The sequence below is a fragment of the Phasianus colchicus genome, chromosome 7 (genome assembly GCF_987193195.1).
Source record: "Phasianus colchicus chromosome 7, bPhaCol1.hap1.1, whole genome shotgun sequence".
NCBI lineage: Eukaryota > Metazoa > Chordata > Aves > Galliformes > Phasianidae > Phasianus > Phasianus colchicus.
In genome coordinates this window covers 11,684,468-11,707,992 of record NC_143442.1, presented here as the reverse complement: position 1 = coordinate 11,707,992, position 23,525 = coordinate 11,684,468, and the positions used below count along the sequence as shown (strand labels likewise).

General features: G+C 41.9%; 2 protein-coding genes across 17 annotated transcripts in view; one reads left to right on the top strand and one right to left on the bottom strand.

The window, feature by feature from the left end:
- The window catches only part of EPB41L5 (erythrocyte membrane protein band 4.1 like 5), a 79,226-nt gene that overhangs the window by 42,186 nt on the left and 13,515 nt on the right, over nucleotides 1-23,525 (top strand). For 9 of the 12 annotated variants that reach the window (XR_016468174.1, XR_016468180.1, XR_016468179.1 and 6 more), the window contains 10 exons: nucleotides 292-425; nucleotides 1,269-4,787; nucleotides 5,748-5,825; nucleotides 12,401-12,481; nucleotides 13,334-13,440; nucleotides 16,100-16,222; nucleotides 16,343-16,427; nucleotides 17,476-17,682; nucleotides 19,899-20,019; nucleotides 20,908-21,042. Coding sequence is in view for 1 of the 12 variants with exons in the window: in XM_090143707.1 (XP_089999833.1) it covers nucleotides 292-425; nucleotides 1,269-1,326 (192 nt within the window). In the remaining 11 variants the exon portion in view is untranslated. Of the gene's footprint in view, nucleotides 1-291; nucleotides 426-1,268; nucleotides 5,722-5,747; nucleotides 5,826-12,400; nucleotides 12,482-13,333; nucleotides 13,441-16,099; nucleotides 16,223-16,342; nucleotides 16,428-17,475; nucleotides 17,683-19,898; nucleotides 20,020-20,907; nucleotides 21,043-21,121; nucleotides 21,650-23,525 lie in introns of those variants that run through there. The other 3 variants (XR_016468173.1, XR_016468175.1, XM_090143707.1) reach the window with 3 other exon arrangements.
- LOC116227356 (kelch domain-containing protein 1-like) lies at nucleotides 8,336-23,321 on the bottom strand. Of its 5 annotated transcripts, XM_090143709.1 has the most exons (10): nucleotides 23,202-23,321; nucleotides 22,809-22,913; nucleotides 16,054-17,139; nucleotides 14,868-15,123; nucleotides 13,926-14,005; nucleotides 13,065-13,143; nucleotides 11,967-12,013; nucleotides 11,197-11,317; nucleotides 10,119-10,305; nucleotides 8,336-9,781 (listed from the first exon to the last, which is right to left on the bottom strand). In XM_090143709.1, exons 4-10 carry the CDS (start codon nucleotides 15,028-15,030, stop codon nucleotides 9,085-9,087), a joined length of 1,374 nt encoding a protein of 457 aa, XP_089999835.1. In that variant the 5' UTR covers nucleotides 15,031-15,123; nucleotides 16,054-17,139; nucleotides 22,809-22,913; nucleotides 23,202-23,321; the 3' UTR covers nucleotides 8,336-9,084. The 5 variants fall into 5 exon arrangements, with proteins under 5 accessions (XP_089999835.1, XP_089999836.1, XP_089999837.1 ...); XM_090143710.1 differs by lacking the exon at nucleotides 16,054-17,139; XM_090143711.1 differs by lacking the exons at nucleotides 16,054-17,139; nucleotides 22,809-22,913 and having other exon boundaries at nucleotides 23,202-23,316.

Genomic DNA, 23,525 nt, shown 5'->3' with positions numbered 1-23,525 from the left:
AAATATAAGTTTGTATTAGTTTGAAAGCCCATACAACAGTGCATCAGACCAAAACTAAAGCAAACCAATTCAAGCTGAGTTAAACTATAAATTTATATTAATATTAAAGTATATATTTAAAGCTCCATTTTTGTTGTGTTTGTCGGTAAATGCCATGAAGTTTAAGAACTTGCATTTAGTTCAAACTTGATGGATCTTAATCTTAATTGTAAATAACCGCATTGAATAATTCGTGTGTCTTGTGCTAGCAGGTTTCTATTTCAGTTTCCTTTTTCTTTCTTCCCAATTCAGACTGGACTGATGTCCAATGGGCCTTTGGGAAATGATGTTGCCTTATCTCTGAAAGCAGTGAAAGGCAGCACAGAGGCTCTGTTGTCATCAGCTGGATTGCCACCATGCCATCAGACAGCTGAAGTCCTTGCAAGGTAAACTCTAAGCACACATTCCAAAAGTATGTGTATAGGATGGAGAGGAAGTGTGCACTCTTCCTCCTTCCACTTCAGTAGTTACAGTGGTCATTTAGATACACTGCCTAATTTTGCTTTGTTTTATAAACTGTAGTTGTGTCTCACTTCACAGCACTTGAAATTTGGTAAGTCAGTAGAGCTGCTGATGTTTAGTATGGGTATTTTAGATAAAGGTAAGAGAACTTTTAAATTCAAGTTGGTAGAGAAACAAAGAATACAATCAACTGAAACTGAATGTAAAGCTGTTGTCATTCTAACTACTGTAAACTAGATTCATTCTTTTGAATTATCGTTTTGCTTTGGTTCCCTTATCTGGCTCCCTATCTTTTTAGTACTGGACTAAGATTACAGTACGGATGCATTTTCTGAAAAATCTCTTCCCAGTACTTGTGATTCTTTTTTTTCCTGGTGATTCTTTTTTTCTTCCAAACTGTAAGGAAGTCAGAGATTAGAGTTTGTAGGAATGTTTTCTCTTGCTATTCCATTCTGTTGTACTGGTGAGGCACAGTTAGCTGCAATGACCAATTCTTTTATTGAACCTCTTAAGAAAGGGAAAGCATTGGTGGGCAGAAAGTGGATGGCAGTGATGTGTTACTGGAAGTCAGTTCTGTTTGCCCTTCTGCAGGTTGTCCATTGGAAAGGTTTGTTCTTTGGGCTTGTTAGATTGAGGCAGCAGTTATTGCTCCTCTTTGGAATAATATTTAGTTTTGCTCCCGTCAATACCTTTCACTTTATAAATCTTTCATGGCAGATCTGTTTGTAGAAGTGTATTCATGAGGCCCCACTTTTTTCCCCTTTTAGCCCAGTTGCTGAGGATGCTACAGTAAGGACGAAATGTTTACTCACCACTGAACTGTAGAAGATGGAGCTATTGTACTTCTCACCTAGTAAAAACTCCAACTCAAATCTTCTGACATCTACAAGGAATCCTTCTGAAAGACTTGCATGGGATGAAACTCTTGCTGAATGGGAGTGAAACAGCCAGCTGGTTTGCTAGAATCCAGGAAGAGACTTTCACATTTATTGCGATCTAACTGGAGTTACAGTCTGAGCCGAAATGTAAAACCACGTGGAATTTTGATCTTCTCCCTCAAGAGAAGTGAAGTATCACACTGGAGCTAATTCTGAACACGAGGAACAAAATCTAGTTGTGTTCCACTCACACTTGGTTTAGTCTCATGCCTCTCAAATGTCACGGGCGAGTGATCACTGATGTTAGCTCTGCAGTATTTGAACACCACATCCCTGTCCTTTATAGAATAATATTGGGAAGATTAGGCGAACTTCTAGGGCCACCTTGTGGCCACTCTGTGTATGGTGGCTCACAGTAGCAATGACTGTTTCATGTGGCCAAGATCATTTTCTTCTGTGTGATTAGTCACTGAGTTTCCTGTTTTACTGCCACACATGCTCCTTTTGGCCTTAAAGCCCTCGGTAATCTTTGCACCTCTTCTTACAGGACAAACTATTGTGACGGACTACTTTGACTGGATTTGAGCTGCTCATTGCAACCAGGAAAGTTAACCTGCCAAACTCTTATAGCATTAGCAGATTGCAGCAGAGGTCCCACATTTTGACACTGGTTATTTCATTTCCTCTGTGACTCAAATACAGATGTGTACTTAGGCTATAGGTGTATTTTTTTGTTTTCAGCATTGAAGTAGTGAAGTTGTGAGTACAGCTTACTTCAGGAACTGCTTTTTGGTTAGTTCTCTTATCGTTCAAGGCTAGGAAAGACAGGATTTTCATTTTTTCTATTCACATTGTTGCTAGGTGTTAATTTGAGGTCTTGTGCTTTGGAGAATACTTAACACACAGGATAAGGCATGAGGGTACAACTAGGTCAGTTCTTAACACCGCCTTGAATCCTGTTCCAATTGTGCATGGAACAAAATACAGAGTAAGGTGAAAATGGGGAAAAGAGATGAAACATTCCCAAAAGCAGTTCACCTGCTTCTAGGAAAAAGGTAGGAGCACTTGCAAGAATGTGCTCCGCAGTGCTGGTAAAGACCTTTTGGTGCTCAGGTAAAGTACAGGATACAGCACATACAGTTTGAAGAGTGTCCTGGGCATCAGGATCCCTGTGTAGAGGTGAGAACATGGACCCTGGGAATATATCCTGTGAAAATACCAGTGCAGAGTCAGAGGAAGGAGAAGTGTAGAAGCCCAGTGATGAATTCCACATCTCCAAACAGGGAAGCGCAGTTGAAGCTATCGGGATCCTTCTCAGGAAGAGATTTGTACATATGTCTGGGCTTGGAGGATGTTTTCTGCACAGTGCTGCTCTTTATAACTATTTATATACATGGGATTCTTAGGAACAATTTTAAATGTGAAAGTGAGTTAGAAACCTGTATGCACAACTTTCTTTGTGCATGCCTGCTGCATGAACATAACTCCGTGTGGACAGAGAGTTGGACCAAACCACTGTGGGTTGTGCAAGGTAAGCTGGTGTCCTGTTAGGCTGCTGCTTTCAGATTAGGGTATGTTTTGGGTGTTCTTATGGCTGTTCTCATTACTTTTTATAAGATGCTGACTGAGAGTTTTAAGGAAAAAACCACTTGGCATTTACACAACCCACTGCCAGTCCTCAAAACCTCAGAGGCCTTAATAGAAAAACATAGGGACCATTGGGAGCAATTATGACTGACATATGCTACAGAGAGTGATCTGCAGCCTTTGCCTATGTAATCTACAGTTGAAATGGATGACAGGAGCTTCAGCCACACTGCCCCACTCACAGCGCTACCAGCCAAAGGGGAGCTGCTCTTTAGGCCTATGTGGTGCACTTCTGCTAGCCAGCATTCACCTCCCATTGTTGCTTCCAGCAGAGCATTGGCTTTTATACTTTGTCTGAGCTTTATTACATATTAAAACATGAAAGATACCCGATTCAATTATCAAATGTCTTAGTGTGGAGTAACAGAGTTGCCAGAAAAGTTCCTGCAGCAAAAAAGGGAAGCTATGGCTGCGACAGTCTGCTTCCTGCACAAAGCCAGGACTGTGTGGGGAAACTTGGCACTCACTATCGATCTGTTTGCTCAGCAGCTGAGCTGGCATTCACCAACTACATGTGTTGGTTTTGTAAATAGACAGAATGCAGAAGCATTTTCTTTAAGGCATGTTTGATATTTGACTCTTCCCATTGGGTTCAGGAGCTCTGTGAACTGTTAGCTTGAATTTCTCCCAGAAGTAAAATAACAGAAGTTTACAGTTTTAAAGTAGTGAGTGCTAAATATCATCATTAGATTCCTTCTGGGCAATCACATATAGCAAAAAAAAACCACCAACAAAAAACAACAACAACAAAAAACCACCAACAACCACAAAAACAAAAAAACAACAACAGAAAGCAACCAAACCCAAAACCAAAAAACAAGTAAGTAACACATGGTGGATATGGCCTCCTAAAGTCTAAATGGTTCCAAGTCCCTATTGTTACACTGCCAGTGTGGCTGGGAAGGTGGTGATAGAGGGAATGTTGCATTTAAACTCCCCCATGGGAGAATTTCATAGAGGCAAGGTTTTTTCTCCATTTCCAGTAGCCAAATACTTGAAATTTTACTTAAAAATTCAAAATCTTCAGCTTCTAGTTAGAGATGTGCAATTTCCAGTAGAATTGAGGCTGCAAACATAGCTCTTCCCAGCAGTGTCCTGGTAGCTGAAGGAAATACACAGTCCATTTAACTCATCGTAGCTTATTTAGCTATTCCATTTGTTTGTATGGGGAGCCTGAAGGGACTGAGACACCACAGTTACATGATCTGAACAGGGACATAATCCAGTGTCTGAACGTCCTGTAGCTTTGCATTACTGGTTTGCTTTAAAACTACAGGCCTCGTGTTGTGTTGTGACTGGCTATCAGGTAACATAGCATTACTTATTGCTTGTGTACTTCATCGAATGTAAGTAGACACGTGGTTCCTGCAATTAATGCTATAGAATATCAATGAGCCTCAGTATGCTACTGAGAAGGAGGAGTTTTCCTAACGTGGCTGTTTTATTGGTTGATTGGCTGGAAGGTTCAGTCACCCTCTAAAAGGTTTATTTTATTTGTATATGTTCAAAGAGATTGATAAATGAAACCTCAGTGTTAATCTGATGTTGGGATGCTCGCAGATCTGCCAACCACTTCAAAGCTTTGAGAGCTGAAAGGAAGGAAGAAACAGCTACATGCTGCGTTGCAGTCATTTGGAAAAGGCCAGATCCTTTAAAAAATTATATATACATATATATATATCATTTTTCAGGTTGGAATGCACTCCAGTTTAAACTGCAGTTCCATGCATAGCTTGTCAGAGACAGCCAGCTGTACCAGAGGTATGTATTGGACAGCCCTTTGGCCACAACATGGCAAGAAAATGTGCTACACCAAATGAGGGTCTCAGGTGGAAGGTTCGGTTCCATTTGGGTCTCCCCACACGCTGTTTTCAGCCCATGCACCCAATTTTTACTTTTGTTTCTCAAAGCAAAGCCGTACTGTTCAGATCTGCCACAAACAGCACTGGATGTATTTTCCACATCTTGAATGTGTTCAGGTACAACCTGACTCTCCCACAGGTGAAGCACAGAGTGTTTGTTAGTTAGAAAGCGGCAGTAAAATTACATAGCTATTAGATGCATTAATGTTACAGCTAGACAATCGTAGCTTTTATACCAAAAAAACAGAACTCCATGCTAATGGCCTTCCAGAGATGCAGGTGTAATCCACGTGTGTTTGGTCCAAGTGTCAGCACTATAGAAGGAACAGGCTGTGCCCATCTGCTGGGACGAGGAGTGGGCATTGCTAGGTGTGCTGTGTCACAGCAAGGAGCCACGGGGCTTCTCCTGCTAAGTGCACCTCCTTTGTATTGTTGGGCTTGAGCACTTTGCTTCCTGAACACACACACACCCCTTCCTATAACTGGAGAAACCTATTTTTGAAGTATGTAAGAGTATTTTTTTAGCTAGATTTTTTTTGTTAAAGCCACACTAACTACTGTATTTTTACCTTTTTATATGTAAAGCTCGGCGGTAGCTCTCAGTGTATAATTTATTTGGATTTTTTTATAAAACAAAGTGCACCCTCTTGCTTCTGTTTCACAGTAGTGATGTATGAGCAGCTTTGGGCACTGCACTGCCATCTTTATAGAAACTGTACACGGGAACGAGGAACTGTGATTTTGTAGTCCACAACCCGATCTCGAAATGTTTATGCTGTAGTTGTGTCTGAAATACACCACGTCCGTGCAAATGTCTTGTGGAGTCATTCTTAAGCACTTCTGTGCTCTATTGTGGCAGGCAGGCGGGTGGCTGAGACCTGGGACAGGAGTGGGTCACCGGTGCTGGCAGCGCTGCTCCCTGAGCTCAGAGCCCCAGGTATGTGGCCAACAAATGCTTTGCCACTGAGCTTGCCAGTTAAAGTGTCAGATAACATCTACACTTGCATATGGTAAAGAGTTAAGTGCTGTGTTTTCCAATGAGATGAGATTTTCCAAGGAGACTGTAGGGGTTTTTTTGGAAAAAAAAAAAAAAAAAAAAAAAGGCACAGCACAGGGTGTGGTGCCCAGGAGGAAGGTTGGAATGTCCATGTGTAGTTCCACAAAGTGCAGTCAGAAACAGTGCCACCTGGCTTTTATTTTCAGTGTTCAGGGGATCATGTTATGCTTCCAGGTACAGTGGTGCTACTCATGGGTTAAAGGAAAATTTATTTTTACTTAAGGCAGCAAAGGACAACCAAGCCATTTGATCATCTTGATTTCTCAAAGATGTATCACAAGGAAGTAATTTCACTCAGGGTGGTGACGCACTGGAACAGGTTGCTCAAGGAGGCTGTGGATGCCCCATCCCTGGAGGCATTCAAGGCCAGGCTGGATGTGGCTCTGGGCAGCCTGGTCTGGTGGTTGGTGACCCTGCACATAGCAGAGGGGTTGGAACTGGATGATTCTTGTGGTCCTTTTCAACCCAGGCCATCCTATGATTCTATGAAGTGAAATAGTTCCAACTTAATAGCTAAGCTCCTAGAAAGTCATTTCCCTTGTGGCATGTTTTCTGTGTAGGTCAAACTTAAGACCCCACTGGTAAGTGACTCAATTGTTCTTCAAATGCATTTATAAGGAAATATATTGAAAATAGATTGGCTTTTTTTTTTATTATTTGAAAGCCACCCTGTTTATTGTCTATATTTTAAAAGAAGATCCTTCTACTGTTCATGCATTTTGATGTTCAGAAAGCAAACAGTAATTAAAGACAGTGAGTTTGAGATAATTAAGGCTGATAGAATTGTTCTCTTGTGATATGTGATTTGCAAACTTTCCTTTATCAGAGACACTTTGAACAACTCACTTCAATGACAGCCCCTCTACTCCATGTCCAGCCAGAAATCAGTGCTGGTTTGTTACTAAGTAGCTGCCATCAGCTGGACTAATTCCATTCATTATTTCATGCAGGCCACTTTAGAGCATTCAGATGGCTGTAGCTTTTGGTCACTGGCTTGGGCCCAGCATGAATTCTCACAAACTGCTGCAGGCATGGAGAAATAGCAGAAGCACACTCACAAAGCCTCTGCTGTTCCTCTGCATCAAATGACAAATGTACTGCACCAGGAAAGCAGGAGTGGAACTACCTGGGGTGAGGAGAACACTGATGTGCATAGCTGGTGGCACTGAGTTCTGAAACAGGACGTCTCAGGGAGTATCAGACCATGGTATGAGCAAGGATTATGTGTGTAGCTCCTGGATACCGTGTGCAGGTTTGGGATAGGGCCTGAAATACAAGTCCTGCATGACCAGCAAGACTGAGGTACCAGGCAGAGGCATGCTCGTGCTACAGAGGGGCTGTGGGATGCAGTCCCTTTCCATCTCAGCTCCATCCCAAGCTCTGGGGCACAGGGGCTGGGGTCCAGCAGGGCCCCGCGGGCTGAGGTGGATGTTTGGGATTTCCTGGGGAAGAAGCTGGAGCTGCATCATAAGTGTTGATGCAGCCCCAACTCGGCTCACCTTCTGGGGGGGGAGGACATGGAGGAGATGGGCACATCCTGCAAGCTGCTTTTTGGTCCCTATGCCACGCCTTTTCCTTAGAGCTGGCTCGTGTCCTGCCTGCATTGCCTCCAAGTAAATGCTACACCCTCTGTGGGACTGTCAAAGGGAAGGAAGGCTGGGGGGAGCGCGAAAGGAATGGCAAAGGCTGGATGGCATCCTCCTGGGCTGTTGTGCATCTCCAGGATACAGGGATGTGCCAGGAGACCTTCTCATTACTTGGCAAATCACTGGTTTATTGTTACACTTTCCAGATAAATTGTATTCCCTCATCAATCCTAGACAGAAGTCTGTATATTACAGCACTTCTCTGGATAATGCCAGACGTCATTGGCCAACGTCAGCCAGCGAAAGAAATGCTTGCTGCTGAGTTAAGGCTGCAGTGCCCTGCATGTGCTCAGCCTGGTTGCTGTAAGAAGTTCTCAAACGTGCCTCCTCCAAGTGGGCGATTCATGATCCTGGAAAAGAAATCCAAAACCTGAGCAGCAATAAGGCCTGCAGGATTGTTTGTGAGATGGCTGGTGCTTGTAGGAGTGCGCTCTTTGTTCCAAGAGGCAAGTTCTTTGCTATTTGGAAAGCGTAAATATATATTTTAAATTCATGAAAGCACAGAAAACAAGTACACACTGATGGGAAGTGCAGCATGCTTTACTTATACAGCAGCATACAATTTCCAAAGGTCACTGAAGATCCAAGTAGTTCCTAAATAGCTTTTTGCAACCCCATCTGTAATTTTTGTACTGATTTCATGGGACAGCAACTTGTGAAAAGATGAAGAAAGTATCTGTAAATACTTCCACTTAAAATTCATAATTCCTGTGAAACTCTTGAGAACTGTTTTTTTTTTTTAAAAAAAATGGAAATATTAAATATTTCTTTCAAACATTGTAATTTCTTCATAGAGGATGCTGAATTCAATCAGAAGGCCAATACCTTGAAGGCAAATACCTCAGTAACTTACACAGAAATACCTGAAATGCTGGACAATGTTCTCTCTCCAAAAAACATCTTTCTTGGTGAATCTGAATGCTCATGACATTTTAAACAAAGAAAATAAACCACACAAAGGCTCACGTACTCAATGCAATATGCCATCTGCTGTTATAGACACATTGTGCAAAGAGGGTTCTCTGAAGAAAAAGCCATTAGGATTCATCAGATCCCTCATAGGCAAATGTGACAGTAACATGCCCGAACTGGATTACACTGCAGTTTTAGAGGTGTGTATCTATTACTTGGCACATCACAAGATGAGCAAACATTTCAAATGGCAGTTATGGAGTCAGTAGGGGTTACTGCAGATCTGATTTTCAATGCAGCATCAGCCACAGTGATTTTAGGATGTTAGGTGATCAAAAGTGAAAAGTAACAATGGCAGCAAAGTTCCAACAAGCTCCCTTGGGAACTGTATTTCTTATGTCAGTTGTGGCTTACGTGTATAGAGAGGTTTTTGTTCACATTGTAAAAAAATCTGTGCATAGCATGTGTGGGAAGGTTTTGTTCTTTTCCCAGTGAGCTGACAGAAAACTGAAAACACTGGTTGGTTGGTTGGTTCGTTGCCTCCTAGCACATTGGTGGGGATTTGTCCTTTTGCTTTGAATTCAAAGGGATGACAAGCTATCAAACCCCACTTGACAGAATGAGATTTCAGAGAAGCTGGACAAAGGTTTGCCTCCAATGAGCAGCAGCACATTGGCATCGCTGCTAACTTCATCTCCTGCAGCTGCATGCTGACAGTTGGTTCCCTCCTCTTGTTCCACAAGCGCAGCAGCAGCAAAAGTCTCTTTTTCAGAAGAGAGAAACAGAGGAGCAGACCTGTCCTTTGTCAAAATGCTTGTTGCTCTCTTTGGGTCTACTTCCACCTCTGAAGAGGTTTGAAATGCACAAAAGCCCACTGGCTCCAGAGGGAAGCTAAAGGTTTTCATTTCAATGGCACCACTGTCCTCGTTGCTGAACGCTCGGTATGCAGGCTGCTGGCGGAAGTAGCTGCAGAAGTGGGAGTGCTTTGGGATGGTCACCAGCTGGTGGTGCACCTTCTTACTCTTCCAGTGACTGGAGAATGTATTAGTGAAATCTGAGGTAGTTTGAAAGCCAACGCCAATTCCTAGCATGCAGTGATATGTTTTAGGAGAAAAGTTTGCCTTCGTAATGTCACTTAGCTTCTTCCATGTCTGCGTATGGAAATGGTACTTCCAGAAGTCTTCATTAGGACTGGAGTTGGAAATCCCTCCACCAAAAACCAGCATTGAATCTTTGAAGACTACTGAAGCATGACCTACTGCTGGAGGAGGTCCTTGGCTAAATATAAGAAAAAACAGCAATTATGGGGAGACCAACAAGAATCTAACGATGACTTTAGCCTCTATTTTTCTTTTGACTCAAGAGAATGACCACTGAACAGCTGCAATGGGGCATCAAAACGATATTGCTGACAGCTGCACCAATGTGCTGCCAACAGCTCTCCCCAGCAAAGCCAACTGGAGCCTCAGGGATGGCAGTGGTACCAGATCTTAATCTGACTAATTCCTATCTTCCCTGAAAGGGAAACATTTTCTTCTCTGCTTGCATGCAGTATCATATGGTAAGATTAATTCTCTTTCTGTGTCAATATAGTTTAACAAAAAATATTCTGTACCTTGCTCTGATGTTATGCCAGCTGCTGTTTCCAAAGTCCCACTTCCATAAATCTTTCTGTTCACTCAGCCCCACCAGTCCTCCAAAGAGGTACATGGCTGTACGATAAACTACTGCAGAATGACCGTGCCGAGGTCCTGGGCCAGTGTTGTGAGATAGGTTGGAAACATATAACCATTTTCTTGTATCTGAAAAGAGAGTATTAATTCATAAATTTACCAGTTTTATCCTGATATTTGAGAATGGGTTTATTTCAATAACAAAGAAACTACTTTATTGGAGAACATGGATGTTCTGCTCTAACCTTTCTAAGGTAGAAGTTAACAGTTTAATTTCTGACACTGAAAAAGTGCATAAACTTATAATGAAAATATCACATGCTGTATGGCAGATGCCATGGAGATTTTATTTACAGAGCAGTTTTTTCTTCAGCTTAGGTAATTTGTTAGCTCTGTCATGGAAAGATAATTTCCTACGTAGAAGAAGGAAAATCAATCAACTAAAACATTCTTTCATTAATGTCTCTGTTCATTCTTCCTGAGAGGGAATGAAGGATAAGATTCATTTCAACACAGCTCCTGAATGGCCATCAGATAACAAAAGCTTTCCATTTTAGAAAGTCTCTGGGAATCGTCGGGTTTGCAGCCACCAGACTGATGATGAATATGCCAATGAAACCATCTCCTGCCAGGTTGAGCTCTCTGTGGTCTGTTCTAGACTTGAGATTCTGAAGATGGCATCAGTAGGCCGAAGTCATGGAAGGTCTCTGCTGCAACTGGAAGTTTTTGGTAAACCTTGAAGAATTTAGTGAATAGAACCATCTTCCCTGATTTCTCAGTTCTAAAACTGGCAAATACTGCAGAACTTCCTCCAATATAATTCAGTCCAACTCATTTCAGCTGGGGATTAGTTTAATTGACAGAATTCGTAATTAAATGCTGCTGAATAGAAGCCAAATCTAACTTGCAACATTACTGCTGATAGGAATTTTCTTCACAGAGTAAGCCATGCTATTCCACAGCAGTCATCATTTTTCACTGATTGCACTGGATCAAAAGGTATCAAACTTTTAAACTTACCAAAATGGAAAGTCCAAAATTCCTGTGAAATGCCTCTGATGCCAACATATCCCCCATAGATGTACATGCTGGCACGGTACACTACTGCACTGTGGCCTTTTCTGTTAGTAGGTGCCAAACTCTGAAATAGTTTAGTAATAAAACAAAAAGAAACGTTAACAGACAGAGTCATATCAATCTGCCTTGGGAATATTTCCAAGTAATGAAAACCACTGCTTTGGGTTGTGTTAAAATTCTTTGAAAATACAGAATAAACCCACAACTGAAGCAACCCCATGAGTCGTTCTTTATGCACACTGATATAAAACCAATCCATTAGACCATTACCTCAATGCTTACACTGAGGTTTCATTTAAAAGCAGCAATATCTCAAGGAGTCAATGTGCTCAGACTACAGAAATAAAAAATGCTGCAGCACTTCACATTTCAAAATGTATTAGTGTGACTACCCATCTGTTTTCAGACCCGTTTTAAAAGCATTCATGCTAGCAATGTATCATTTAAAATTGGTTTTCTTTATAAGGATTTTAGAAAAACAGAAAAAGTGGTAGAGGGCTTAAAATTTCAGTGCTATATAGAAAGTTAAGAGCAGCAATTTTAAAGAAGGAAAAAGCCTTAATTATTGCAAGTGCAAAGAAATAAAGTGTAGCCACATGTCTCTGAAGAGATTAGTTTGGAACTGTTTGGGGGAACATATTTCAAAGCAATCTGTTTAATCAACAAAGCAACAGGCATTTGATTCACACATTCACCACTTCCTGGCTCCTTACCTCCATCTCTGCTGGTACGTCGTGGCCCTCTGTCCATCTTGCAGAATCTGGGGGATTATTTTAATAAAGTGCAGTTTATATCACAGACCACAAGAGGACACTCCTCCAACATCAGTGCTTCAAATTACAAATCTAATTTTCAAGTGAATTTCATCTTGGTGTTTTTCACTGACAAGGATGAGGAAATCTGCTTCCCCTAACACAGCAGTGCTGGGGAGCTGACAGTTTGATAGCTTTCCTGTATCCTTATCTGCTATCAAAGCACCGAGATGCCATATTGGATTTTCTGTTTCCTGAAGCTAAATTTTACAATGCAAAAAATAACTGTGATTTTCTGGACTTGAAGAATCTCCATGTTTTCCAGTGAAAGTATGGCTCCTGTTATTTATTATGTAGACCTTAGAACCACAGCCTTATTTCTCATTCCTTTTCAGAGATCGCTTAAAAACAGTCCTTGGATAGCAGTCAAAGACCACTGATCTGAAGGACCAGAGGTACCAGATACTCAGCTTCCGGTAAGAATAAGGAAGAATTACAAGTCCATGTTATTAAAAGCTATACTTGCAAGGAAACACTGAAATAATGAGCACAAAAAAAAAGGCACAAAACTTCTGAATAACTCATTCACAATTTTCACTGCTAAGTACTGTGAGTAACAAGATACTTTCTCCTATTAAATGTATGGTACACAGAAGCTTCTACCTGAGAATCTCTGCTGTTTTTCCATGTTGGAAAATAAAGGCTAAAACAAACCCACTGACTTAAGGTTACGTAGTGAAGTAGCAAAGAGGCCACAATGAGATCAAATAGAAAATATGGGGCAGGGAGGAGGAATGAAAAAAGAGACATGAAAATACATTAAGTTTTCCTAAATAATAATACTAATAACCTTGTGATCAAAGGAAGAGCTGATTCCTTTGAAAGCTTAACAGCCTGATTTCAGAGGAAAACTATGTCCTCAGTTTTACGCACATTTCTTCTTGTAAAACCTAGGGAAGGTTTGTTACAAGCAGCAGAAAGCAGCTTGGTTCTTACTATTTATTAGCACCTATGGTTTTGGAATGTCCCAAGGAAGAGACTGGCTATTGTGTATCATACCTGTGTCATATATCCAGAGAGGGGTTTTTGCTTGCGTAAAAGCAGAATCCACCATTCCACCAAAAATATACAGGGCGCCCTGCAAAATGGAAAAATATTTGCCATGTACAAGTAGGCACATAGCATGAAAATGATTGCAAAAATAATTTTGAAATTAAAAGGCTGACAGCATCAAAATATAATTAACAATAATGCATGGGATAACTTATTAAGAATTCTTGAGGCAACTGCAAGCCACCAACTTTTAGCCATGTTTTTATCCTCCCCAGTAGGAAACTCAGCTGAACATCGTGATGTTTGAACAGGGACAGCGTTCCAGAAGCACACACTTCCTCATCATGTGGGAAAACCTGGAGCTCTCTGAGACATTGCTCAGGTAATAATACTAGGTTTCGTGTAATTGTAGGAGGATTGCATTGCACTGCAGCTCCTGATATCCTAAATTCTGATTCCCCTTCACAAGTAAAGCTGTAATTCTTATTTGTCTTCACTCCCCCGTTCCTTTTCTATGCTAGTTCCTAAATGAATGTTTTCATGCTGTTGCTTATCATGCAAATGAATTCAGAGCAACTGTTACAACTGTACAGCTAAGTCAAAGAATGTGCTGCCAAGGTCTGTATTTTGTATTACTATTATGTTAAGTGAGTGTTAAGTGAGGAAATCAGGGAGCTGCACATGGCTGCTAAGCTGAAATTCTGGTACTTGATACGGAAACAATCCAGAACTATGTACAGCTACATCCAGAATGGCACTGACATAGAGTCTAGTATTCCAGTACATAATAATAGATGGCATTTTATTTTACTGTACATTAGGAAAATAAATGTTAGGATATGAACAATGTAAATTTTTCTTTGCTACCTTATAAGCCACCATTGAATGTTCTTCCAGTTCTTCTGGTCCATCTCCTGAGCACTCCAGCATTTCCCATTCATTCCTCGCTATAAACCAAAGCTCAGGTTAAGACAGAGATGAACCCAACATTTAGACAAAAAGAAAAAAGTGAAAGGATCAGCTCTGGATGTGGCTGCACACCCAGAGTCAAAGAGGCATGAAGGTTAAGAAGCACTTCCTCATTTTCCTGCTTTGCTATTGAGACGAGTGAAAAACTGCTGCTCTGATGCAGGCCATCTTAAAATAAAGCCTTGGGTCATCTTTCCCTGTTAGTTCAGAAGGCTGAGGCACCTCCCCCACAATTCCACAAGTAAGTACATTTTTCTATATAGCAAATATATGCAGAATGGCAGTTTGTTTTTTATTTTAATGCTATACAGGATTTAGCTACACCAAAACCCAGCTATTCCATGAATACAGTTCTGAGTTTTATCTACTAACAACAATTGAACAGGAAACACTATACATTAAATCTCAGAAAATGTCATATTTGATGGTGCATTACTAATGCAGTCTTACAAGGTATTGTATTCATGCACTCCTTTTGTGCACTCTTCCATGAATAAACTATTCCCATGTTAAAGATTCAATAAATCTCTGTCACATCCTTAGCTAGAAATAGGACGTTGTAAATGAATCAGTATTTTTGGCCAAACAAAAGAGCTCAAATCTAAGCTTTCTGGGACACCTACAACAGGAACAATCCCACCATTTGCCCAATGATCATAATGTAGTTCATGCATCCTTTGATCTCTGAAAACATTTACAAAGCTTAGGTAGCTGCTTGAGGTAGAACATTATTTTGATAGAGACCAGAGAAGCTGTCAGCTCTGGAGTGTCCCCTGTTTCAGGATGACTGGATACATTTTTCTCTTTTATCTTGACCAATAAGTGAAGGGGCAAACTTACCTATATTGTATCGCCAAAAATCTCTGAGACTGGCGGTGTTTCGCCCTCCATAGAGATAAACAAATCCTCTGCAGACAACACAGGCGTGTTTGTATCGATCGCAGGGAGAGGCCTTCCTCTGGGCTGCACATTTCCAGTCGCAGTGTGCAGCTTGTCCTTTCATGCTGACAAGTAGGATCCTATCCAAGTATCAACTGCAAAGAATGCCAGGGGAGGGTCCCACAGCATCACAGACAGGGGTTAGACCCTCTTTGGTCTGTAAAAAGACAAATATATATACATAAATTAAGAAAAAAAAAAAAAACCTAGATATAAAAATAAGATGATGGGAGGGAAAAAAAAGCTTCTGCTTTACGATAAAAGATTCCAACATTTTCTTTTCATTCCCATCAATCACAACCTGATCATTTTGGCTGTCTATGATAACCAGAGAAAAGCATGTGCAGTGCTGTTTCAGAGCCTTATATCAGCTAGCCTGGGACAGCCGTGTTCTTGGAGCTGTTTTCCAAACCATGTTGGTGAGCAGAAGCCACAAACTACAATGTTCTGCACCTGCAGTAGGTAGAAACCAAGGTTCTGTTTGTTTTCTCTGTGAGTTCCAGGTAAGCTGTACTTGAAAAAAAATTGGGAAAGAGCAAATACACAGATAAAAATAATTTATTAGCACTTGTCCAGATTTTTCTTGACTTTCATCCCTGAAACAGCTGAAATTAGGATCTGGGGAAAAAAAGGAACTATCCCTTAATTTGCCACAAGATGTCACTATGCTCTGTGAAGATGGGAACACCAGGACTATAACTCATCTCTCAGCCCCTTCAAAATGTACCATGCCCAGTGTTTTAAAGTACATTTTCCTATGAAGCATTACAGATCAACACTAGATCAAATTCTGGGATTTGTGTCGGTGACATCACCAAATGAGATTACAAGGACTCCCTATTTCAAGGCTGTTTCAATGAGAGCTGGATTCTCCCCTTTGGGATCCAGGACTGGAAAAGGACAGATAAGGATCTGTTGGTACAGACACACCCTGTGCATAGCATCCCTGTGCATAAACTCTAAGCTCAGTGTAATGAATGTGCAGTAATCCATTCTTTTGATTTTAGACTAGTTGCAAGGGAAATGCAATGAACCTAAAGCTACTTAGCCCAATTATTTCTAATAATAATAATTAAAAAAAGCATACCAAATTTGTCCCAGATGTACAACAATAAATCCATTTACATCCACAGAGAAAAGTTATTGCTTCTGCTGCGCACAGCCTTCCTGCATACAGAAGAAGTCACAATGGAGAGTTTCCTCTGGGAGAGCAGCAAAGCTCTGACAACACCCTCTAGTCATATCAGAGCAAAAATGTAAGCAGGTGCTTGGGGTGCTGGGTCTTCAGATTGTGTGTGTGCTGAGTGCGGCTGCTGTGTGGAGCTCAAAGGCTCTTCTCTTTGGGGAGAGGCCTTGAATTAAAACTTGTTTTCCAGGTTAATTCACCAGGAAATGGCAAAAAAAGCAGAAATGCTTCTTGTCTGATCAGAAACCACACCTGGGTACAGTTTCCTGCAAACGGTAATTTAAACTTTCTTTTGGCCTTCTTCTTCCCTTCTTATGGGAGCATTTTGTTTCCAAGAATTTTCAGTCTTCTGCCTCTATTCCCACACACCTTGTTTCAGGAGGTACTTACACAAAGGAGCACAAATGCATATCCCTTCTTCAAATGCTTTCTCCTACGCTCAAAGGTTCTCTTGTTTTCCAAAGCCTGAAGTTCTTGAAAACTGATCCCGGCAAAGTTAGTTGTGCCTCTCTCAGTTGAGTCCTTTGTCAAAAGCAAGCTCCCGTTTAAAACAGCAGCAGCCTCCTGTGCTCGCAGAAGAGGCCAGCGTGGTACCTGCTGAGCTGCCTCCTTAAAATGGGATTGAGTCCATCAGGGTGCGCTGAGCTCAGCTGTCCCCAGGCAGCGCAGGGAAGCACTTTCTGCAGCACGCATATTATCCCAGGTCCTTCAGTTTTCCTACAGCCCAGCATCCCTCTGATGCCACTGACTGCTCCTCAGAGATATCTGTAGCAAGTTTAAGCTGTTTGTACTTTATAAAGCCTGTGTCTGAACTGTTACTTTGACTCCTGAAACCCCAATGCTAAAATTAGACAGCGTGCTACAAGTGAGAAGCTTCAGGAATTAATTATTCCATTTGCAAAAACTGTATCTTCACTGCTGATGAAATTTGCACTTAACAATCCCAGTGTCAGTGACAGGAAGGTGCACGGGTCCCTGCAGGACAGGCTGTACGTAATCAGAGGAAAAGAAAGATTACGGTAAAACAAGCTACAGAAAACAGCTACAGCGTATTAATAAGGAATGCATCTAATCCTATCTAATTTTGTTTCATTTATTATAAAGTTTAGCTCTAAGATTTACCACTTGTAAGACTGGGATAGATTCAGTGACAAAAACATTGCAAGACAATCCCTTGCAGCCATTCTGTTAAGGCGAGCTATTCAAATTGAGCTAAATTCATTTTATGACATTAATTTTTTTTTTTCTTTTAGCATTTTATCTGAAAGAAGACAAGATTGGCAGCATTTACAATGGTGTGTGTCTCTTTATTTTTTTCCCCAGGCAAATTAGCAGTTGTGAATCAATGATGCATTATATGTGCCTAAGTCCACAATGCTTTATGGCATGCCACTGAAAAGGGAAAAGGCTGAAGCCATGAAATACAGCTCCTCTCTGACTCGACCAAACCTATGCAGCCATACCCAGTTAATCTGTTTTTCAGCTACTTCCAGAGAAATGGGGACAAAGACACCTCAGTGGTAAAGCACTGTAAGTTTGCTGATGTTATTGCTACTTCTGATATAATTTAATAGGAAAGAAAAAGATGATAGGTCTCTGCTGTTAATACTTAACAAAGGTAAAAAGGGCTTGTCCCCTTGACTTTTATTTGTTCCCAGTTAAAACTGGTTATTCCTCTTCCTAAATATTTCTCACTATTACACAAACCTTGAACTCCCCTTATATAAACATCCACAGAAGATGCTCCTGATTTCATACAGTAGATCAGCAACAAAATGCAATCCATGTGTTTGCCAACCCTGACTGAACTCCATGTAGGGCAGGCGAGCAGGACACAGGACAGAAGGCCAACCTGGCTTTAGGGGTCTCCTCCTATTCACATTTGAATGGGAGGAGACCCCTAAAGGTCTCCTGAGCATCAGCATAGAGCACATGGACGCAGACCCGCAATCACTAAACACAGCAATTAACAAATTGCTTCATTCCACAATTTGGATATGTTAACCAGCTCGAATCTTACCCTTCATCAATTGTATCTTTAATTATAAACTTGACTCCTAGATTGCCTTTGTAAAGAGCCAGACTCATAAAGTTCACCAACTGCCCCCGTTACAAGTCCTGCTTCCAGAGCAAATCTGCTACTCTTTTGAAACTAATGCCACTGAGCTGTACTCTGTGCTTCAACTTTGGAAAAGCAAGATTAATTATCCAATAGGAAGCAGGATTTAAAAAATTCAGCAGGATTTAAAAAACAAAACAAAACAAAAAAACCCCCATAAAACAAAAAGACAACTCGGGACATTTCTGTACAACTTTTCCCAAGCCAGCTGTAATGCACAAGAAATGGCTGCTGCTCTCCAAACTCCTCTGCCGTTTCCTACTAAAAATAACCCCCATGCAATCAATCCCGATTGTCAGACGGTGGAGACGAGGACCTCGAGAGCTGCAATTAGCACAGCAACTACAGCACAGAGCGCTCATCAATTAATGGTGCCACATTACTGCTTCATAATGAAAATAATTCAGGAAATGTGGAAAGACAGAAATGACTTCAGGAAATGTAGTTTATATGCTCATTAGATAATTATTTATATTTCTATTAGATGTGGTTTCTCAGACGAATGGTTTATTTAAGTATTTCTTAAATACATGCTCATTAAAGCTTTTCTTCTACCTGGGTCCCCCGATTCATTTCCATCTGTTTTCAATAGACAGAAAAGTTTCAGATTTAAGAGAATTGAGCCTTTTGGAACACTCTGAGAAATGGAATCACTCATTGGGGGAAAAAAGGAATTTCTGCTGTTAATGGCTCAGCCCTCAGCACCTTTCCGTGCACAGTACTTTATTTTCTTCTGGATGCCTCCGTGCTCTTCAAAAATAATTAAAATCTGAGCAGGTCTTCCTGATTCTACTTATCATCAACCCTTTGCTTTAGTCCTGGCCTTATTCTAACAGCTGCTCCAACATGACTGCACAAATAAGAAAAATCTTTGAGCAAAAACTTGTAAGGAAGTTATGAAAGCCTGCTTTGAACAAAACCACTTGTTTTGTTTGTTTGGAATAGTTCAGAACGAAGGGTCTGTGGATTTTTTTTCAACATATCACACGTACTGCCATTGCCTTAACGTGTGTGCTAACTCTCAGAAACTCAAGGTTTGCTGTTTTGTTATTTCCTAAATTGGAGTAGTTAGGAACTGTCTCCGGTTTAAAAATAAAATAAAAATAATACAGACACTAATTCTCAGAGACACTCAGCCTCAAGATTTCAGCATTTCAACAAGCGGGGGGCGGCTCTGGGAATACAGAATAACAGTAATGTTCCCATATTAGTTAGAATTCTGAGGGCCTTGCTTTGTGCTGTAAATGTGCAGTTCCTGAGTGACTGAGCATGCAGCTGGAGGAGCCGGGCTGCAGGGAAGGAGATGGAAGCTGGCAGCTGAAGGACTGGGCAACGTGAGACACACGGCGGTGCACTTTGGGGTAAAACAGTACCATCCCTGTTCTCCTCATAAAGCTGACTGCACAGACCTGAAAATGTACAGAACATCAGAAGGGCTTTCATGTTAAACAGCTCTTATTTGAATTCATACAAGTGAATTCAGGGTGGCATTCTTATCATTGTCACATTTCAGTGCTCCCAAATGCGTTCTGTAGTGAAGAGAGATTCTGAATGAAGCGGCTACTCCAAAGCAGCCACAAGTAATTAGCACTTCTATATAACATATCTTCTGTTCTCTGGCACTCAGCTACTATTCCTGGAGTGTACCTGGAGCACCGAGGGCAACGCACCCTTAAGGCAAAGCAGATGAGATTGCAGTATCTGTCCCTGAGAACAGCGGCTGCCTGCCTGCTTCTGGAGCGCTGCGGGTAAGCCGTCATCTTCCTTTAACTCAGATCCCAGTTATGTTAAAGCTCAGCACTGCAGATTTATCATCTTTTTTCTTCCCTTTTTTGTGGTGTTTTTCTTTTGTTAACTGACCTTATTGTTATCTTCTTTCTGTACTTTTTCCAGAAGAAATCTGTTGTCTTCATTAGCATGTAGCGCTACTGCCTATTATAAAGCAAGTCCTTAAGTAGTAATACATATAATAATGTAAAATAAAGCAGTATAAATATATTTATAATACCTTTATAAAAATACATTTTCTGTGTGCTAGGTATATTGCCTATTTTTAATAAAACAATCACAGCTCAGTTTGGGATAGTGCAGTAAATGTTTCATCTATTTTCCAAACATTGTGGACAGAGTGGTATCTGGAAAAAATAATTCACTAAAATATTTCTGGAATTGTTACATCTTTGTTTATAGAAGAAATCACCTTTTTCACTCAATTGAAATAAGTCTTCTGGTACAGATGAAACATAAATACTTATATTTCTCCTTATTTTCTGTTTATTTTCCTTAATAAATTAGAATCTGATTTTTTTATAAATGAAAAAAAAAAAATAGACTATTTAATTTTGAGTAGTAGATCTCCCCAGATAAGCTGTTAAATCTGTTTTCCCACAACTGCAATTAACCACTTGACTGCAAACCAATTTTTGAGTTAAGTTTTTGGGTAAGAGCTTCCAGAAACAGGCATCAGTAGGTAAAGCAGATTTGGCTCTTAATGGAAATATGAATGCAATGCCCCAGTCATCCCTGATCAAAAGTTTATGCTGGCAATAAACGTGAGTATATATGGGTTTTATTTACTTCTGGACCTAAATGGCATGCTAACTTTAGAAGTCTTATCTTTTTTATTTTTATTTAAGGTCGTGCTGCTGACTTCATCTGCAGGGATGGCAAGTGCTCATTCTGTCTTGTGACAATGTACCCAGGATAGATGGCCTGACTGTCAAGTGTCACGCCAAAAAGATGATCCTTTGGACATCAGCTGAGACAAACAGGTAATTCTTCATGTTCTAGATAAGGCACAGGGAGAAAATACAGTTCCTGGTTCTCATACAGTTCCTTTCATCCACACAGATGAAACTCCCACCACAAAGGGCAGACTAATAGGGATTTGGCTTTTACTCTTTCCTTGGAAGCAACTTGTACTCTCACCAGTGCAAGTAGGTCATTTCAAAGCAAAGGTCATCACCCAACCACTCAGAAACAGCAGCTTTCAAAATTCCTAGAAGGTGTCTTTTGGGGATTTCACAAGAACTTTACTGGCTGGATTCCTTCAAGATAGAGTAGGTAGACGCCTGGAGGTTCAATGTAATACATCTGTACTCAGGTGTAACCGAATGTATCTTCTTGACAACTCGTGAACTGCCATTAAAACAGTTTCCAGATAATTTATCTCCTATGGACAACTCTACTTGCACTGAATAACAAAATGTTCTACGTTAGGAAGAAAAGATGCAGTTGAGATGAGTTGGTGGCTGCACTGTCTGCCTATTATCCTCGGGCATGAATTACAGTATTATGGTATAAAATGCACAGCTGAGAGTACATCAGCTAAAAAGTGTTAACTTTAGTAATAAAACGTATGCACGTAATTTTACTTGCTTATTGTTTATAGTCTCTGATGGAGGAAAAGAAACATCTAAGGTTACACTTGGTTATGAACTCAATGTAACACCATACTTTATGGAAGACAGACAATGTGCTTTTCCTGTCCCAGAATCATTTTGCCCTTAAGACAAGCACAGAACAATGGGACAGGGACAATATACAAGGCTGCGAGAACTGCAGAAGCTGTAGCTTGAAGAAAGCTGAAAGAGAGGGCATTTGACGATGAGAATAATAAAATATTCCAGCTGGCAAATATTAAAACATTCAGATATGATGGTAGAATTGCAATGAATTTAGATGATGCATTGTAGTAGAATTCATAAAAGACATCATGACTTCTTTGTTGAAAAAGAATCAGATGGCACAACTGGAAAGACTGTCAGTACAGAAAGAATCTTTTATAGAGAAAATGAATTTAAGCACTCACATGAAAGATGGTTGCATAAAAACAAGATATGATTGCATAGCTGGAATAGATCACACACAAAGGAGTAGTCAGCTTGTAGTTTGGCGAGGAAAGAAAAGGTGTCAGGCACGCAAAGTCAGAATGGCTGTGCTGCCTCACAATAACCTTGATGCCAACAGCTACTGGGCTGCACCAGGAAATGGAAGAAGTACAAACCCACATAATTTCAATATATAAAGAAGACAGAAAGCATATGAGTAACTTTACACATGCACGTCGTCGGTCCAAATTCAAATGGAATTACTCATGTGAATAAAACCAGTGATAGGCGTGAGCATGCACAATGTAGCCTAGATACCAGAGCAAAAGAAAGACCAACTCTTTTGTTACAAAGCCTGAAAAAATGTTTTGCAAGCTGTTTTCATATTCAGACTCAGAATGACAGGGTCCATTTTTGCCCGGCTCCTGGCTTTCTGAGAAATCCCACTCCCGGCTACTGCGGTCCAGCATTCATCCCAGGCCAGACACACTCTGGCTTGAGATCTGGATGGGTGCGTTTCTTTGTCTTTTGCTGGGTGGAAGGCATTCTGTCACTTTACGCTTTTTGAGCGTGGAAAAGTGAATGTGCGAAAGGAGGGATGTGGGGGAACGTCCCAGAGCGGAAGGGAGCGCGGAGCCGGCCCCGCTGCTGGCCTCCTGTGATGGAAGCCGCCTCCTTCCTCTCGCACTTAACCTTTCGTTTCGTACCTTCTGGCTGACGGCTGCGTGCACTGAGGCGTTTGCTGAGCATCGCTGCCCTAACCGCCGGCCCCGTTCCCGCATCCCTCTGGGCACGGCCCCTCACCGTGTCGTCTGGATTTGGGCACAAAACAAAAGCAAAACCGCAGCATCACCGCCCCGCTTTGGCTCGGGAGCGAATCCTGCCCGGCCGGCCCGCTCTGCCTCCCCCGGAGCGTGCCCAGGGTCGGCCGTCCCTCAGCCCCCAGGCCCGGCCGGCCGCACGTCGCCCCGGCCCCGCAGCGGGAGCGGAGCCCCGGCTCGCGCCCGCCCGCAGCGGAAAGCGCTCCGCGCCGCCGCCCGGCCCCGTCCCGCCCGGCCGCGAGCCTCCTGCCGTCCCCCCCCGGCCCACCTCCCTCTCACCTCCCGAGCCGCGGCCGGAGGGAGGGCGGGAGGCGCGGCCCGGCCCGAGCCTGCGCGGCTGCGGCGCGGTGCGGGACATTCGGCCCGACGGGCGCGGCCTGGTGGCGGCTCGGGGCGGGCGGTGCGTGGTTGCGGCCGGGAATTAAGTGTTAGGGTGGGAAGGGAGGGAGAGGAGAGCGGCGGCTTTTTTCTGTTCTCAGCTCCCGGCTCTTTAAGGCAGCGTTTAGCCCGGAGCCTCTCTATAGCTTCAGAGCCGCAGAGCAGTCCTGCTGCTCGCTGGGGCTCGCGCCCTGGGCTTTCTATCTACTGCAGCCCCTGTAGTAT